The sequence below is a fragment of the Phyllostomus hastatus genome, unplaced genomic scaffold (assembly GCF_019186645.2).
Source record: "Phyllostomus hastatus isolate PE091 unplaced genomic scaffold, TTU_PhHast_1.1 phas_contig_1, whole genome shotgun sequence".
Taxonomy (NCBI): Eukaryota; Metazoa; Chordata; class Mammalia; order Chiroptera; family Phyllostomidae; genus Phyllostomus; species Phyllostomus hastatus.
The window spans coordinates 29,768,564-29,788,615 of record NW_025333498.1 but is presented as its reverse complement, the minus strand read 5'-3'; the positions used below and the strand labels follow the sequence as shown (position 1 = coordinate 29,788,615).

Sequence of the window (20,052 nt, the reverse complement as noted above, 5' to 3'; positions counted from 1 at the left end):
AGTTTGTTCTTTATTTCAATGTCTCTGCATTTTGCTTGCTTGTTTGTTTTGTTGATTAGGTTTCACTTGCAGGTGAGATCATATATTTGTCTTTCACTGCCTGGCTTATTCTCTGGCTTTTCACTGCCTGGCTTAGCAAAATGCTCTCCAGTTCCATCCATGCTGTTGCAAAGGGTAGGGGGAGTTCCTTCTTTCTTTTTGCTGAGTAGTATTCCATTGTGTAAATGTACCACAGGAAAAATATGTCTTTTATTTTATGGAAAAACCATATGGACTTTTTGACCAACCTAATATATTGATTTGAATTAAATATCCACAGTGTAAGAGTATGAAAGGACCTAATGATTACGTAACACTTAAGAAAAGCATAGACTAGTGAGAGAAGCAGATACATAGTGAATATCATGAAAAAAATTGAATCTTTCATAAGAGATAAGGCAAAACTATTTTTATTAGACATTCATGTAAAGAAAAAGAGCTGATATAGAAGTATTTATAAAATACCTTTAAGTCAATACTAGGTACCAACAGCAACTAGATAAAGTCATTTTAGAGTTGAGTCTAATGTGAATGTCCACTCACATGAATATTTCCCATTAACTCCTATTATTTCAGAAACACTAAATTATTTCATTTTCATCATGGGCTTTGAAATCAGACAGCCCTTGGTGTAAAACACTTCTGCTCTTAAGTTGTTAGGTGATGTTGGCAAGTGGCTTAACATCTCTGAAACTTAATTTCTTTTTCTCACACAGCTTTATAAGGATTACATAAGACCATATATGTAGAAAGCCTAGCATGACTACATTTATTAAGCAAGTATTTAACAAGTGACTTTCTCATAAGGAGTCATATAAAATTCTTTAAATAAGAAATTCTTTGAAGAAAATTAAAAAGCCTTTCATAATGCAAATATTTCTTGATGTTACTCAGTAAATTCATTTATCTTAAAGTAGAATATATATTAATGAGAATTAAAATACCCCCAAAATTTCTGGACAAGATAGCAGCATAGGTAAATAAGGCACTCACGTCCTCCCACAACCACGTCAAAATTACAACTAAACTACTGAACAAACACCATTCACAACCACCTGAAATTTGGCTGAATGACAGTCCTACAAGTGGGGAATTAAAGCAGCCACATCAAGATTGGTAGGAGGGGGAGACACATGGAACAGGCTGATCCCACACCCACATGTGATAGACAAAAAGTGGGAGAGAGATCTCCACTGCAGAGGCACCTTGAGGAGCAAGGGGTTGCCACATACCAAGCCACATACCAAGCCCCTCATCCCAGGGTTCCAGTGTTTTGTATCAGGATGAGAAGTTCCCATAACTTCTGGCTGTAATAAGCAGTGGAGATTTAGGCTGAGGGAGCCAGGCTTCTGGAGTCTGAGGCACTTCCTCTTAAAGGACCCATGCACGGATTTACTTGGACTTACTCCCTTTGAGCTCCAGCACCACGGCAGCAGCTTGTAAGGCACCAGGGACATATGGGGAGAAACTGAATTGTTCAGCTCCAGGGTGAGAGATGGAGGAGCAGCTTTCTCCCAGACAGAGGTGTTGGCAGAGGCCATTGTTCTTTTTCCAAGTCTTCCCCTGCACAGAGCGAGCTGATGAGCACCATAACTGAATCTCCATCAACCTGGCTCACACTGCTTGCCTGACCCTGGTGATTCCCTGAGGCCATGCTTCACCCAAATTGCTTCCAGTAGTGTTTCCATACAAATGGCCTGTCTTGATTCCTGCTTCAGATTTTTCTAAAATCTCTCAAACAAGCAGCATCTGGCCTCAGTGTGTGTCAGACCTCTCACTAAGTGGCCCCAGGACTTGCATTAGCAGCAGTTGGTCTTAGTTAATAGCTTGGCCTTGTTTGGGCACCTCCAGGCCCAGCAAAAGTAGCAGCCATCTGCAGATAATGTACAGCTTATGCTAGGTGGCTGTGGGCAGAAAACAAGTGGCAACTGACCTTGGTTGGCACCTCCTGGGAGGCCCAAGAGCCATCGTACCCAACAGATAGCTTAAGACTACACTGAAGATCACCACCCAACCACCACCACCATAGGTGACACACTCAAGGGGTGGACTGAGTGGGAACCAGAGCCTCACTGAAGTAAATCCTGCTCAGAGGGGGTGGGCCCTTGCATAGCTCATCCTCCACCATGGTCAGAGGTTGTTGGTCACAGCCATTCCTTACAGCTAATCGACCTGGGGATAAATCCCTCCCACTTACGTGACAACAGCAATTGAAGTGAATCTACAACAGGAAGGTATACATAGCCCACACAAGGGGTATACCACGAGTGCCCAGCTTGGGTGATGGGGAGGCTGTGTCACTAGAACACCTACTACATTAGGTCATGCTACCAAGCCTGGGAGATGTAGCAGTTCTACCTAATATACAGGAACAAACACAGAGAAGATGCAAGAATGAGGAGATAAAGAAACATGTCCCAAATGTAATAACAAAACTCCAGAAAAAGAACTAAACAAAATGGAGACAAGCAATCTATTGCATGCAGAGTTTAAAAGGCTGCTTATAAGGATGCTCAATGAACTTAGTGAGAACCTCAAAAATATAAAAAAGGACCAGTCAAAAGTGAAGGACACACTAACTGAAATGAAGAATTATTTACAGGGAATCAACAGCACAGTAGATGAAGCCAAGAATCATTCAGGGATTTGGAATATAAGGAAGCAAAAAACACCCAATCAGGACAGCAAAAAGAAAAAGCAACCTAAAGCAATGAGGATAGTACAAGGAGCTTCTGAGACAACTTCAAGCATATCAGCATTTGCATCATGGGGGTGCAGGAAGGAGAAGAGAGAGTATAAAAAAAAATTGGAACTCTATTTGACAAAATGACAGAAAACTTCCCTAAGCTGGTGAAGGAAATAGACATATGAGTCCAGGAAGCACAGAGTCCCAATCAAAATGAATCCAAAGAGGCCCACACTAAGACACATCATATTTAAAATGAAAAGGGATAAAGACAAAGAGAAAATCTTAAAAACAGCAAGAGGAAAGCAGTTACCTACAAGGGACCTCCCATAAGGCCATCAGTTGATTGCTTCTTGGCCTTTTGGCTAAGATCAAGTGTAGGATCTGTTCTTATCAGTTTAATATCTGATATATCCTCTATCTGAGGACAATACAGTGAATGGATTTTTGGAATTAGAAAATGGAATAGGAGCTTGCTTGGTCCATTCCACACATCAACCTAGTATTGCTGTACTTCCAGGATTGATGCAGACACACACACACAAAGACTGTCAGGTGATGTCTCAACAGAAACTTTGCAGACCAGAGAGGAATGGCACGAAATATTGAGATTCATGCAAAACATGGACCTACAACCAAGATTACTATACCCAACACAGGTATCATTCAGAATCAAAGGCCATATAAAGATCTTCCCAGACAAGGAAAAGCTAAAGAAGTTATCACCACCAAACCAGTATCACATGAAATGTTAAAGGGTCTTAATCAAGGAGAAAAAAATTTCTTAAAGATAAATACAAATAATAAAATTACAATAAATACATATCTATCAATAATTGAATCTAAAAAACAAAACAGATGAACAAGCAGAACAGAAAAAGACTCACAGACATAGAGAACATTTTGACAACTGCCATGTGGGAGGGGGTTGTGGGGAAATGTGAAAAAGGTGAAAGGATTAAGAAGTAAAAATTGGTTGTTACAGAATAGTGAGGGGATGTAAAGTACAGCATAGAGAATAGAGTCAATAATATTCTAATTACTATGTATGTCATAGGGTGAGAGATTTATTGGGATGATCACTTAGTTAGGTATATAATGTCTAATCACTGGAGTGTATCCCTAAAAATAAAATAATGTATGTTAACTGCATTTTGAAAAATAAAAATGATTTGAAAATGGGAAAAAATTAAATAGCACCCAAAATGTAATTTCTCATTTGCTTAATTTACTCATGTAGAGTCAATAATATGATGCCAGTAATAATACCATTTTATGATTGAACAGTGCACTACAAATTATCACATGCATAATATTATACCATTGGTCATTCCATTTAGATCAGTGGTTCCCATATCTGGCTGTACTTTTGAATCACCTGGGAAGCATTTTAGACATGTAATACCTTAGTCTCAACACGAGAGATCCTGATTTAATTGTTCTGGGTTGGAATTTCTATTTAAGTTTCTCAGGTGATTCTAATGTATACTTATATTTGAGAACTACTCATTTAGATTCTCAAAAAAGCCTGATTTGTTCAAGTCGTTTTTCTTTGACCCTGTTTTAAAGTATTCACAGTAAAGTAAGAGTTAATGGACTAGAACATTGTGACCTTTTAGAGAAAGGCAGAATATCATAGTGGTTAAGAAAAAGCACTCTAGTTCCATACTCCTGGGTCTGAATTCTAGTTCTCTGACTGACTAGCAGTGTGATCTTGGGAGAGTTAAAGTTTATATATCTCAATGGTCATAATAACACTTAGAGCACTAACAGATATTAGTATCCAATGAGTAAATGCAGGTTCAACACTTAAAACAATGCCTAGCAAACAGTAAGTGCTCTATCAGTGTTAGTTAATATTTAGCGTGTATAATAATAATTTTTGTAACCAAAAGACAGGATACTGTGTTCAAACATATATTTTTCCTCTCCGCTCATTCTAGGATAAAAAGTACTGATCATTTAATCACTAGAATTCAACTGAACATATGGATATAGACTATATAGTGATATAAAATCAATACTAAGAAAATCAAGTTGGAAAACTGTCTCTAATAAATGCTAATAAGTGGTCCTGGTGTTCATGTAAATAAAAGTTACTTAAAATATTTTGTATTTCATAATTTGCTAAGTATGGCAAGCAAAGGAAATAAGTCTTTATAAAATATTTTTACACTTAAAATTGCTAAATTATAGAACTACAGAGGTAAATTACTGAAGAATCTATTTCTTTAAAAATATATTGGTATTAGAAAAAAGGACACTGAATTTTAAACAAAAGTAATTGTGAAGTATGTCTTTGAACATACTTCTCCCCTTACTGATAAATCATTAAATCAGAGGAAGAATGACATCATTGTGTTGCCAAAATATATACTAAGCAGAACTACATGTAAATATAAAATCACAGAAATTTAGTTTGCTGATATGCATTTTACTTCCTGGTGACTTAAAAAAATAAAAGTAATTTAAATCTGCATATTATAAAACTATATGAAAGCTCTTTTTACTAATAATAAAATTTTTCAATAAATAATTTTTAACTCACCCGTTTAGATCGCAATTCACTGGTCAAAGGACTAGATTCTTCAGAGGTATTTTTATTCCCTGCTTTAAGTACATCAGGAGAAGGAACTATGAGTTTCGTGTAAGTTTCCTTTTTGGCTTGATTTACCAAAGATAAAGGTTTCACATTGGACACCAATCCCGTAGACTGTATTACACTTGTGTGTTTGTTCACAGATTCCTCCTTTGCCTGAGAGCTTTGGAAAATAAATGGAAGCTGCTGTGACAAAACCTGAGGCTGCTTCTGCTGGGATTGGAATGATGAGTGAGTCTGGGATTCAGACACAAGAGGTAATGGCTGGTGTATTCTTTTTTCCTGGGCTTTTTCAGTTGCTTTCTGTCCATCTGCTTTCGGGTCTGAAATACCATGTAATAGCACCTGTAAATAAAAGTTAAAAGGCAACAATTTAACATCTATTAATACAAAGAACACCAAGCAGGATAAAAGGAAATTTAAGGTTTTCCTAGTGACTTATTGTTACAGGGTGCAGCCAAGAGGGGGGACCCCAAATGGGCATTTAAAATGGGGTCCAGAACTCAAGGTGTCTAGGAGATTTTAGGATGTCTTCATCCCCCCCCAGGGTGTGGGTTGGGGGAAGGGACAAATGGAGCAGGGCCTTTGAGAGCTGTTTCTCATAGCAACAGCCTTGCAGCTAACCTCTGGTGTGGTCATTTAACATATCTATAGCCTTTGGCTGGTCACTTAGATATGTTAAATAGCTGTGGCCATGCTCTGAGCCAGGGGAATGGAAGTAACTTCCCCACCAAGATGTGACAGGGGGCAGGTCCCCCGAGTTAGAGCGCCTGCGTGGGAGCTTGGAGAACACTGGCTCCAGGACATGGAGCCACACCTGCCCAGACTCATGATGGCAGTCCAGTAAAGCTGGAAGGATATGAGTTCTGGCATGTGAAGCCGAGTGTGGGAGGAGTTGGAAATGGGGCTGCAGAGGAAGACTGGCGCAGGGATTTAAACCCAGAGGTGGCAGCCATTGAGGAGGAGAACCGTGTGGCTGTGGAAGTGCAGAGAAGATCACAGCCATTGGGGAGAGAACCACACAGCTTTAGCAGAGTGAGGACTCCCACAGCCCTGCGAGAGAGAATCACCATGCGGCTTTAGCAGAGAACCACCACTTGGCTTCGGTGAGTGGCGACCCCTGCCCCTTGCAGCCATTGTGCAGGGGGAGAAGCACTTGGTTTTGGCTGAGTGGGGACTCCCGTGGCCCTGGGAGAGAGAACCACGCGGCCTAGACAGAGTGGAGACTCCCGTGGCCCTGGGAGAGAGGACCACGTGCCTTTGCCAGAGTGGGGACCCCCGCAGCTTTAGAAAGGGGAACCACCACCTGGTTTTAGCAGAGATCCCAGTGACTCAGCGGAGGGTGCCGGGAACCCAGGGAGGTCTCCCAGTCGAGATGGAGTACTAACTGGGAAGAACCAGAGGACTGCCTGAGCCATGGACTTCTATTTCCTTTCCTGAGATATGGTACTCTGGACTGGGCAAAGGGGGAAGGAAGGAAGGACTGTATCTGTTTGTGGGGGTCTTTTAAGGGACTTTAGGATTTTTTGATAAAGACATTAGGTCACTACTTTAAGTTTATATAGCATTAAATAAATATTTCCTTTCCTTTTCACGAATCTCTGGCATTGAGAGATGTCTTTCCTCTGGCAGCGGACATAACAGACCTGGGGGCTTCTTTCACTAATAGTTTATCATCCCAGACCCGCCTTGTTTGTTCTGTAACATTATGATAGATATATAAAGCTCAGGAGAAATACACTAACTGCCTTTTTAAAAATGTTTTTCCACTTCATATTCCTTCTTTTGTAAAAGTAAGAACTAAATGCAACAATTAAACTTTATAGACTTTGAGCATCAGTATAAACAAGTTAATCCAAAAACATGAATAATGTGTGGATATTGCTAAGGGAAGTATTTATACCTGGTTGTTACTTTTATGTTGTGCTTCACTCTCTGAACCAGAATCATCATCTTCACTTTCTTCAATACTTTGATCTTCCTCTTCTTCATCTTCTTCTAGGTCATCTGAATCACTACTACTAATGCCTTCACTTGAAGTGTCTGATGACGTGCCTGAATCACTATCACTGTTGCTAGAACTTTCTATAGCTTCCTTCCTTGGTTTCTGGATAAAGACAAGATTTTTAGCAAGACTTTAATTTTGGAAAAAATTCAAGTTTCACTAAAAGGTAGGTTCTTTTAATTTTCAAGTGATATTTTCAATTTCAAAATGTCATTTTAGGAAATAGGGGAAAGCCACATGTTATAAGGGTAATTATTCAACAAACCAATCAAACCAACTTATGTAGCAGAAAGTCTCTAATGAAATATACAAGCTGTGATATGTACAGAGTACTGGAAGCCTCAATATAGTATATTACAAAATACAAAGAGTAATTTACAGAATAATAATTCCAAGTATAAGGGTTACATACATTGAAGTTCTCTATTTAGCTTTAGTTTTCTTTATCAGATAGTGAGTCAGTAATCAATTACTTATAATACATATAACAGGCCAAATACATCTTTCTTGGTGCTGGACTATAATTGTAGGAAGGTGCAGCCAGGTGGCACCCAAAAGAAGGATTTGTAATGGGGTCCAGAACTCAAGGTGTCCAGATTTTAGGATGTCCTCACCACCCCCACCCCCCATACCCCGCCCTGCCCCAGGTATGGGTTGGGGGAAGGGACACATGGAGCAGGGCCATTGAGAGCTATTTTGCATAGCAACAGCTTTGCAGCTAACCTCTAGCATGGTCATTTAACATATCTATAACCTTTAACTGGTTGCATAGATATGTTAAATAGCTGTGGCCATGCTTTTAGCCAGGGAGAAGAGAGTGACTTCCACCCAAGATGTAACTGGGAGGCAATTCCCCCTAGTTACGGGGCCTGTGTGAGAGCTTGGAAATGAATGGCTCCACAACAAGGGGCCACCCCTGCGCAGACTCATGATGGAGCCCAGTAAAGCTAGAAGGATATGGGAGTGCTGGCAAGTGTAGCCGATTGTAGGAGGAGTTGGAAATGGGGCTGCAGAGGGAGATTGGCTCAGGGATTTAAACCCAGACTTGGCAGCCAATGAAGGGAGGATCACAGCCAGTGCAGACAGAGCCACAGGGCTGTGGCAGTGGACAAAGAACCACATGCCTTTGGTAGAGTGGGGACCCCCTGCAGCCATGAGAAGAATCACCACGAGGCTTTAGTAAAGAATCACCATTCAGCTTTAGCTGGAGATCCCGGCAACACAGCTGATTGTGCTGGGAATCGAGGTAGGCCTACCAGCTAAGCATGGATAACTGGGAAGAACCGGGAGCTGCCTGAGCCATGGACTTCTATTCCTTTTCCTCAGATATGGTATCCCAGACTGGGCAAAAGGGGGAAGGAAGGACTGTGTGTGTTTGTGGATGTTTTAAGGGACTTTGGGATTTTAATGAAGACATTAAATCATTACTCTTAAGTCTGTATAACTTGAATAAATAACTCCTTTCCTTCTCACCAATCTCTAACATGGAGAGCTATAATTCTCTGGTGAACAGAAAGGTGAACCTGGTACAGGGGAACCCCAGGAGAAACGGGGGTCAATTCGGTAGCATTGTGGGACCCTCTTCCCTGGCGGCCAATCGGGGAAAATCATGGGAGACCACATGTGCAGTAGCTTTAAAGCAATACAACTACTTGTACATGTGCAATAAAAGCCCACCAAAACTAGCCAGGAAGGATCTGCCCTTTAAGAATAGAATCTCTCCAGCCCAATGAGGTCAATCTCTGCTTGGAGTTGGCCTGCTCCCATGTTCTCTGTTATAAACTCTGGGTGTTTGGTTCAATTCTTTGTCCCGATCACCAAGAACCTGGTTACCTGTGCCCACCTGTGATAGTTTTATTCTGCTTTTATGTTATGGAACTGTGTTAGCTGCTCCAAACTACTGAATGTAATGTTTCCTTGAAAGACACACCTTCAATAAACTAACAGTGACCATCATTCCCTGAGCTATCTTCTCCCACAGCAAAATGAAGAATGATGAGGAACCAAAGCAGACATTAAAGGGAAAGAAAAGTAATATAGTAACATTAAACATACCATTTGTTAGAGCAACATCTCCATTCTTGCAATCAAAATCTGTTGTGGGTTTTTAAGCACCTATAGCAAGACTATGAAAATCATAAGAAATCTAAACTGAACTTATTGTTTTGGGCTTAAGTAGGGGCTAGCTATGAAAGGAAAGAAATGGGAGCCATAGAGATTTAACAGGGAGAAATAAACTCCCATTCTAATGCCCAAAGTAATCTGTGTAGTTTTTATTTAAAGAGGGCACTGAGAAACAGGGACTGCACTCCACAAGAAAGGGGTTTAAAGTGTGGATCTCAAAGCTTTATGGTGCATGGTATTCACTTGCAAACCTTGCTGCAACAAGCATATTTCTGTGTCCCAATTACAAACAGCACACAGGGAACTGCATTAACAAGCCCTTAATGTTATTCTGATGCAGGTGGGTTTGGGTAGCGTATTTTGACAGTGTGCAAAAGTCTGTGCTTTTATAAAGTAACAAATTCAATTCTTTTTTAAAAATCCTCACCTGAGGATATGTTTTATTGGTTTTAGAGAAAGAGGGAGAGACAGAGAGGGAGAGCGGGAGGGAGGACGGGAGGACAGACAGACACATGCACACGCACACACAGATATCTATTGGCTGCCTCCCATATGTGCCCAGACTGGGGATCACACCTACAACCTAGTATGTTCCCTAATCAGGGCAGAAACCCACAACCTTTTGGTGTACATGACAATACTTCAACTAACTGAGCAACCCGACCAGGGCAAAATAACAAATTTAGAACCCATTAAAAAGAGCGAGATATAAGCAGACAAGTCAGGGATTAGGGGAAAAAAAAAACCAAAAAGGAAAATGCATATCAATATCATTAATTTCATCTCCTTAGTTGCTGTGTGTGTGTGTGTAGGTACTTTTTTTCTATTCGTAGATAATTAGGTAGTGTGTCTCTTTTATGTCATTTAAACATTTTAAAAATAAGCCTTAGATTCATCAAAAAATGATCAAAGAAGAGCTTATTCATCCACCCTCCCCCATCCAATCTGGGAAAGCATTTCAGAACCCTTGCTTTGAACTTTCATTTCACTGTATATTTCTTTCTCCCAATAACAAAATAAACACATATTCAAGGCTTTATATACCCAGGATAGTTGTTCTAGTCTCTGGGAATAAAGGGGTGTGACAAAGAGACAGCAATCTGCTCTAGTGGGACATGTGGGTACAGAGAATCAACAAACAATATAAATCAGTGTTTTTAGAGATAAATACCATAACTAAAACAGGATAACTGGAGAGACAGTGTATGTCGGGGGTTGGGTGAGATGAAGATTTAGATGCAGTTATCAGGCAAGATCTTCCTCTGCTGAGACTTGAAGGATGAACAAGAGAAAAACCTTCCAAGACAGGAAACAGCAAAAGAAAGGAGTTTGATGTGTGTGGAAGAAGGAGAGGTCAACTATCCCAGCTACATGGCACAGGGAACCAGGGACATAGCTCATATGTAGAGAGGGACTGGGGGGGTCTTATCATACTGGGTCTCATAGGCCATGGCAAGGAAACTATTTCAAGTGGGATAGGAAACTGTTGGAGGAAGTGACAACATAAGAGGTTTTAAAATCCAGAAACCACTTATGTCTTTAAAAGATTGTCTTGGCTGCTGTGGTAACAATCCTTTGTACTTTATATGGCAACACTAGTGGAACTCACCCAACCTTGAATTGTTTTATTTTTTTCTCAATGAGCTGTACATTTGTATATTTTAATTTGTGACTTATTTTGTTTAATTTAAAATATCTAACTTTATTCTGCCCTGACTGGTGTGGCTCAGGGGGGTTGGGTGTCCTTGGTAAACCAAAAGGTCCCTGGTTTGATTCCCAGTCAGAGCACATACCTGGGTTGTGGGCCAGGCCCCCCAACTGGGGGTTGTGGGCCAGGCCCCCCAACTGGCTGCCAGAAGCAACCAATTGATGTTTCTCTCTCACATGGATGTTCTTCTCCCTCTCTCACTACCTTCCCCTCTCTCTAAAAACAAATGCAATCTTTAAAAAAAAGCATCTACTTTTATTCTAAATATACATGCAAAATGAATTATTTTGGGGAACTGGGGTTAATCAATGATTTTCAATGAGTAGTACAAAGCTGTGTGATCCTTCTTGTACCCCCCAGGAAGGATTATCAAAATTAGCTGAAGAACATTTTTTCAAACTGCACAAGAGGGCTAGTGAAGCAAATCAGTATTACGTGAAATGTTAAAGGGTTTTCTTTAAAAAGAAGAAAAGTTTTTAAAAGGATAAAAAATGAACAACAAAATATCAATAAATACATACCTATCAACAATTTAATCTAAAAAACAAAATAAACTAACAAGCAGAAAAAAAACAGACCCACAGATACAGAGAACTATTTGATGTTTGCCAGATGGGAAGGGAGTTAGTTAGAGGGAGAGGTGAAAAAGGTGAAGGAATTAAGTATAAATTGGTTGTTACAGAATAGCCATGGGGATATAAAGTACAGTAAAGGGAATACAGTCAATAATAATCTCCCATCCATACCTAAGGGGCCCAACTCTGCTTAGCTTCAGAGATCAGCTGAGATCAGATGTGCTCAGGGTGGTATGGCTGTAGACTCAATAATATTCTAATAACTATGTAAGTCATAAGGTACGTGATTTATTGGGATGATCACTTAATTACATAATGGCTAAATCACTGGGCTGTACACCTGAAACCAATAAAATACTTAATGTCAACTGTACCTGAAAATCATTTTTATTTTTCAGGTACAGTTGATATTAACTATTATAAAAATGATTTAAAATAAAAAATTCAAAAGAGAAAGCAGGGAACAAGAGGGGGGGTGGGAAGAGGAACAGTTAGAATGTGACCCTGAAACCTCCGTCTCTGGAAGGAAATAACCAAGAGTCCATCACATTTGTCAAAGGGCAAAGGGAGTGTTTGTATTGAAGCCTAGGTACAGTCCTGGTGAGTTTTCAATGACTGGGTACCATGAGGTTTCTCGGCTTTACCAGATGACCTTCCCCTAGGTACTTATATGTCTTGCCATATTCTGGAAAACATTTATTTTCTGTTAGAAAGGGAAATGAAATATGTATAGAAGAAGTATTTCTATGAAATATACAGGACAAAAGAAAAAAATCTTTCTTTGTTCTGTTGATCTTGTAGAACATATGGAGTTTGTGCTGTCTTGGAGAAGAATAAGGATAAGTTGACAAAATAGTTCCTTAGGATTAAATATTAGAGCCTGGGCAGCATGTTGTTCAGATTTAAAGTTCAAATAAATGCTACTTGTTGTCAGTGGTTACCCATATCTGGCTCTTCTTGCTATAGTGTGTCAACAGCTTCCCAGTCCCCTTGACATTCCTGAGATGGTAGGAAAAGTGATGCAGGATCGCTTCTGATGCTTTTACCCAGAAAGCCAGGTCCAAAGGTGGTTTTCATAAAATGTAGATGAGAAGAAGACATGACTCTATTTATTATCTTTGTTCCCAGAATGTTTGCAATTGATGCTAAGCCTTTAACTCAGAATAAACCAAGATTTCTCAATCAAGTGGAAACTAAAAATGGGATCAAATTCACTGATAAGGGTGCACTTACTGAAAATTCTGCATATAATGTGTTAATTCATATATGGGGGGACCCAAAAAACCCAGAATTTATTTATAAAAAATTGTGTATTTACTCTTACATGTTTAAACTTCAGTCACCTTCAAGGTACTCTCCATCTGATGCAATACACCTACTGAGAAGGTTTTTCCACTGCTCAAAACAGTTTTTGAACTTGTCAATTTTGATACCTTTTCAGTGCTTCTGCCATTTTTGGTTTCACCTCTTCCACATTGGCAAAACATTTCCCTTTGATGACTGTTTTCATCCGGGGAAACAAATAAAGTCACTTGGGGAGAGATCAAGTGAATAAGGTAGGGTGGAGAATGAGAGTCGTGCCATTTTTGGTCAAAAAGTGATAAACACTCACCATGGTGTGGCCAGGTGTGCTTGTAAATCACCTATCATGAAATAGACAAATGTGTGGAAAGAGTCTGCAGAAAAATTCACTGAAGCTGAACACAGCCTCTTACAATAACGCCAGCTGGTACACTCATACAGATGGGTTCTTAGAACACTCACCTAGCAACAGAAACCTGTACTACAAGGAGCCTGCCTTCCAGAAAATAATTCTGGATTTTTCTGGGTCCCTCCTTGAAAATTAGGCATAGTAGGAGACCAACAATAACAAATAATAAAGTAGAACAATTATATATGTGAATGTGGCCTGTCTCTTCCTAGTACTTTTTATATTTTCCAGTCCAACCCTATTCCTGAATCTGTGTAACCATCCCTTACTTGCAAGAAATGGTTGTTGTCACTTGTTTCAGGGGATCCCTCGCTGAAGGCTTTGTATAAGCTTGATATCTAGTATAACACATTGCTGTCAACTGGAACGTGTTTTTTGTTCATATCTTCCACCCACAAATTTAATGTCTTTTCTCTATTTAAGCACTTAATCACACATTGTGGCCATAATTTTTGCAGTTTAAGGTGCAACAGCAGAACTAGCACAAATTTATTTTTCCTTCACAATTTCATGAATAAAAGATCCATTTTACTATAGATGTTAGCAACCTCAGAATAATTTTTTTTTTAGTTTCTTATGTCAAGAGTTTTCACCTTTTCACTAAAAGGAAGCACTTTACAGCTTCTCTTCGGCATATCCAAATTGCCAGCATCACTGCTCTTGCACTTTGGGACCATTAATACGTAAAACAAGAGTTATGGAGCACAAACACTGGGATACCATGACAGTCAATTTGATGGCTGAGATGATTATCCAGTGACTCACAGGCCAGCAGTACAGCCTCGATATGCTGTGCAAAGGGATAATTCACATCCCGGGTGGGATGAAGCAGGACAGTGCCAAATTTCATCACGTTCCTCAGAACAGAGCACAATTCAAAACTTATGAATTATTTATTTCTGGGATTTTCCATTTAATATTTTCAGATGGTGGGTAACTGACCACAAGGAACTGAAACCATAGAAAGTGAAACCATGGGCAGACAAGGCAGGGCCTACCATAGTGAGCTGTCTGCTGGGATGCCAGTGAAACTCGCTGGATGATGTGCACTACTGAGTCTCCTACACACAGGTGCCAGCCACAGCGTAAGAGCAGGAAGAAACACTGGAACCAGCAACAGAAACCCCTTCTTCTCCCAGTGATTCTCCAGGACCCCTGACTGACAATATCTAATATTGTGCCAACTGGCAAAAAATAAACTTAGAACTGAGAGGCATTCAACTGATCATCTGTACAGTTGAAATGAAATTGTCCACACGGTGATAGCTACTGCACCTGAATAATGGGTACATAAGATTATTATGTTATTCTATTCTGTATATTTGAAAATTTCCATAATAAAGGGTTTTTTTCCCTAAAGCATGGGATCTGAAGTCAACCTGCTTGATGTCAAACCTTGACCACTAACTGGCCAACTGTTTTAGAGGTGTTCTCCATTTGTAATAATGCTACTTACCTCATTATGGGGAAAGGGAGGATTGAAATATATTTTACATACAAAGCAAGTAGTGCAGAGCTGGTATGTTCTCAATAATCTTAGCTAGTATTATTATTTGTATTATTGACTCGTGCTGACAGTTTCAATTTTTAAGATACATGAGTACCATGCCATAAAAACAAACATCTGTAAATATAGAAGTTGGTAATTCATAAGAAATTATCTCACAAATTCGGGTGGTTTGACTTCCAGAATGCTACATATAGATCTGTTATAAATTTGTCCTTCAAAGAGTAACTTACCTTATCCTTGATTTTGTCAGCTCTAGCATCCAAAGGCTGGTTTTTGTTTTGATCCTGATTACATTTTCGATTTCCTCCACCTGAGCTTATACTTTTAGTCTGTCCCACGGAACTGGAAGCAGCAGTGGACAGTACAGATGTGTTGATACCAGACACAGATGATGTACTGTTACCATTTATTGACCCATTTACACCTTGAAAATAAAAATAAAGATGTTCATACAAAAGAATTTATTCAACCATATAAAAGAATGAAGTAATGACATATACTACAATGCAGATGATTCTCAAAAACATAATGCTAAGTGAAAGAAGCCATGTACAAAGGCTGCAAACTGTATGATTCAATCTGTGAGATATTCATTACATATAAATCCTTTTGGGGTGATGAAATGTTTTGAAACTACATGGAGGTGATGGTTGTATAACAATGTGAATGCATTAAGTGCCACTGAATTATTCACTTTAAAATGCCTAACTTTATGTGATTTTCACTTTAATTTTTTAAAAATGTTTAAAGGACAATTATATGCAAAAATTCATCCTTTCACAACAAACTCCACTAAACACCAACCCAAGCGAAAAGAAAGATAATAATAAGCCATCTAAAATGCAATTATAATTTGCAAATGATAGCCTAACAACTGTTAACTATAGAAATATTAATGATCATTTAAAAGAAAAAAGGAATACTAGGATATTAGTCTTAATAAACTTAATGCCTAATTACAGTACAATATTACATTGAATTATATAACAAGGCTAATGTGATACAAAGAAAAAGCAGTAGAGTTTGGAGTTAGAAGACCTGGGTTTAAATTCTGCTATGCTATGTCAATCTGTAAGTAACACTTCCTCGAATAACTTATTTAACTGTGGTGGCAAAAAAAAAATACTACCTGGTATTTAATGCTGGTTGCAAAATGAAAATACTTTCAGTCTTGAAGAGTTACTATAAGAATTAAGCAAGACAATGTGAAAGTGTCTAATGCAATGTTATTTATGTGGTGTTGAACTCTACTGAAAATAGGTAGTGAAACGTAGGATTTTTAATACTGCAGGATACCTTTTTCAGGACCATTTCGGTTACTTTTTCCTGAAGTCCTTGAATGGAATGAAGAAGAATCATGATTCTGGGTTGGAGGAGCAAACAGTGGTGGAATTCCCAGCAACGGTGGAAAGAAGGTTGCCCCTGTACGAGTATGAACATCTGTTGTTCGCCACCATTCTGCACCTCAAAACCAAGCACCAAACAAACACGTGAAAATATCTGAATGAACTTTCTAGGCAATGTAACAATGCTTTTTATATTTTATTCTTCAAAAATAAATTTTATAGTTTCAATGTGGAACAGAATTGCTTAATTATACATAATTCTGATCACCTTTTTTTCCTGATCATCTTTCTAATTTTAGGATTGCTAATTAGAAGTTATACACTTATCATTACTCTCAAGACAGTATCCAAGAATCTTCTTCACTAGGCAGCCTCTCTGGATTCCAGTTTATAAAGAACAAAGGTAGTCTATGGTTTTAAAAATAAACTGGAAAACTGGAATATTAAACAATTATTTGACTCTTTGATGGCTTGTACCATAATTTTCTAAAATAGTAGAGAAAAATAGTTAAGATTATACCGATCTATTTTAATACCTTAGAATTTAACATTACTATCTACAACCAATGATTAAAATTCCTCAAAATAAATACATTATAGATCTGGCTCTGACAAATAAGATTGTTTAAACAAGAATTACCGTAATCCAGTATATCTCAATTGAATTTATGGAGGAAAATGTTCTCCACTCAAAAACATAAAAAACAGAAAAATCATTAAGACTTTTTCTTCTTTCTTTTTTTTGTACTATGAATGAAAAAGTGCTCAAAGATTTCAAAACAAGTCACATTAAAACAAAAGATTTGTAAAGTTTCTCCCCTTAATGAAAAAGCTTAACTTTGGTCATACTTCCTTTCATAAATTATGAATAACAATCACTGTTTTATAACTGTAAAATGACTGAATGTAGAAAATCATCAAATGTAATTTACATGCTCAAACTGTGGCTCTCAGTTAAAACTTTTAATGAAGAAGAGAAGCCAAGTTTTATAGAATATACTTTTCAAGGAAGGGTGAATATTAAGACCTGAAAAGAATCCAAAGGCAAGCCTTGTATTGTCCCTTCTAAAATATCAGAAACGATATTTTCCAACTAATTAAACTGCTAGATTATCAAATTAGTTATAACCTTTGAGGTTAATCTTCCAAGATATATGCAATATTTTTCATTGATGCTAACAACCATAAGGAAATTAGAGAGAAAAAAAACAATAATATAGCATGGGAAAATTTCAATATTGTCAGTATACGATATTATATGGTCTTTAAAGCTTTTCTCACTCTACATTAAAAATATGATATAAAGCAATGTACACCTTCATTATCTAATGGCAAACTAATTATCTAATTATTATCTAATTATATGTTTTAAAAAACAGGCTGTTTTTTAAAAAAGTGAAACGTTCATGGCGGCTGCCATTCCAACAGGTTTAAAAGACAGGGTAAGCAGAAAACTGCAAAAGCTCTTTTGCACTGCAGGAAGGTGCTGTGAGTGAAACGACACCAATGTATATTCAGCAGTGCCTGAAAGACGGGAACTCAACCAAGAATAACTACACAAAAGCATTAATCATTTATACACTGTTTAGATGAAAGAAGTGTATTTAGACAGGAAGAAAAACTGTGTGTTTTGGGCTTGTATCAGCATAGTTGGAATCTATTGTTATTTATAGGTTTAAAAACTAGGTTCCACATAGCTGACATAAGGGGACTGAGGTTTTCCAAGCATATTTGTGTTATTTAATGTAGAGTCTATAATTAAAACATTGCAGTTGAATGTATAGACTTTGTAAACAACCAACAAATTGACAAGGTAATCAAAATGCAGTAAGATTCAAATATTTTAGACATAAACTCAGGAAAAACAGGAAAATGTACTTTAAAATACCAATGGTAAATAAGTACATGATAGAGACTAGAAACAAAACAGTTGGAAAAAGCATGTAAAGAATAAGCTGACACCACAGGCAATAAAAACAAGTAAATAAGAACAACCAAATAAAAAGATAAAAATGGTAGGGCTTCCAACTACAAACTTTAAAAATGTCTAATATTTCATAGGAAATAATACAGTTTTTGTTAAATAAGAGCTTATCTATCTTCCAAATTGACAAAAATAAAAAAATTTAGTCACTTCCAAACTAGCATGTTTATAAAGCTATACATATAAAATAAGGATTACATAAATAAGCACATGATGAATTTCTAAATATATTGAAAGGATATAACAGCATAGAAGCAATATTTATAATATTAAATTGAAAGATTCTAATATTTTGGAGGCTATGCTAAATCTCAACTTATCTAGAAGGTATAGTAGAATTAAAATATTTTTCATATGCAATAGATCCAGATACTTCAAAAAATTCATGGTAATGTAATATGAAAAATAATAACCAAAAGTTGTGTATATTTTTAAAGAAATTAAAATGAAATACAATGTCAACATTAAATAAACATAATTTTTATTATACTAAGGTCCATTAAATAGTGCATCTGCTGATTTAATCATCTGACATACAGAATAATTTACATGTCCATAAAACTTAAAAATAAAGTCTTACTCATTTAAAAATCCTAGTATTTTCTTCCTTGTGTGTTTTCATTTACTTATTAGATAATTTCAAAAATTTGGCATTTTGATTACTCTTGTAAATAAAGCCAAGAAATAAACTTTGGGAAAAAAAAATAAATAAAGCCAAGTAGAGAGAATTAAAATTTGTTGTTATACCAAACCTACAACTGAAATAAGCCCTCTATAATTAGGCACAGTCTCCATTCATTTGGCCAAACAGTATGCTTCTATAGGCATACGTTTATCATTAAACACTGTGACTTGTGACTGTTTATCCATCTCCTGAAAACTATTAACAACATGACATATACTATGTGAGTGTATTTCTAAGAGCCTGGCCCAGTGTATGAACACAGTAAATGCTCAAAGAATTATGTACAATAAATGAGTGAGTGAAAAGTTTATGGACAACAGGTTAAAGGAATTTTTTTTCTATACAGTGGAAGTATCAACAGTTTTGAAGTTCAGATGAGTAATTCTTCATACTTATTGACCATCATTCCAGTGCAGAACACAATGGATTTTAATAATATGGTAATTTCACTATGGTTTAGAAATGCTCCAAAGCAATACTATAATAAACCATAATGAAGGTATCAGTTAACTATCTATATTCATATCACCTATTTTGATTTTTATTCAGAAATCCTGTACTTCAGGAAATATCTATTGAATGCTCATCTTACTAAACAACCATTCAAGAAACTGACAGAATTAAATTTGTATTAGTATTTTTAAATCAAATGTTAAGGTAATTTAAGACTTTAACTTTCTACTTACAGTACCCCTCCCCACCATCCCTTCTCCTCTAGACAACTGAACTGAAGGAATACTATGATTCAAAAAACAGTACTTGAAATATACAGTTAACCATCTTCCCACCATACATATATGTGTGTATATATACATATATGTGCATGTTTATATATAGTCAAGTGCTTATATATGTGCACATGAATATATATAAGCACTTGCCAATTTATTACCCATCAAAGTGGGCAAGAGAAAAATAATAACAAGTTACCAATTATGTGCCAATCACTGCATTCGGTGTTAAACATGGCTTATCTCCTTTAATCTGCACAGGAATCCCAAGAGCAGGTACTATTATTATCATCCTCATTTCTCAGATAAGAAAACTGTGGCTGAGAGGTCAGATACTTGTTCAAGGTCA

The 20,052-nt window shown here is 37.4% G+C and overlaps 1 protein-coding gene and 1 non-coding gene across 4 annotated transcripts in view; one reads left to right on the top strand and one right to left on the bottom strand.

The window, feature by feature from the left end:
* Positions 1-20,052, bottom strand: part of BAZ2B (bromodomain adjacent to zinc finger domain 2B) — a 364,968-nt gene that overhangs the window by 97,655 nt on the left and 247,261 nt on the right. For all 3 annotated transcript variants that reach the window (XM_045821942.1, XM_045821977.1, XM_045822067.1), the window contains 4 exons: positions 16,254-16,421; positions 15,188-15,381; positions 7,228-7,431; positions 5,274-5,669 (listed from right to left, as the gene is read on the bottom strand). In XM_045821942.1, coding sequence (XP_045677898.1) covers positions 5,274-5,669; positions 7,228-7,431; positions 15,188-15,381; positions 16,254-16,421 — 962 coding nt within the window. The remainder of the gene's footprint in view (positions 1-5,273; positions 5,670-7,227; positions 7,432-15,187; positions 15,382-16,253; positions 16,422-20,052) is intronic.
* On the top strand, positions 3,071-3,261 carry LOC123814343. The gene has a single exon (XR_006784890.1). It is a non-coding gene; the product is annotated as a U2 spliceosomal RNA (small nuclear RNA).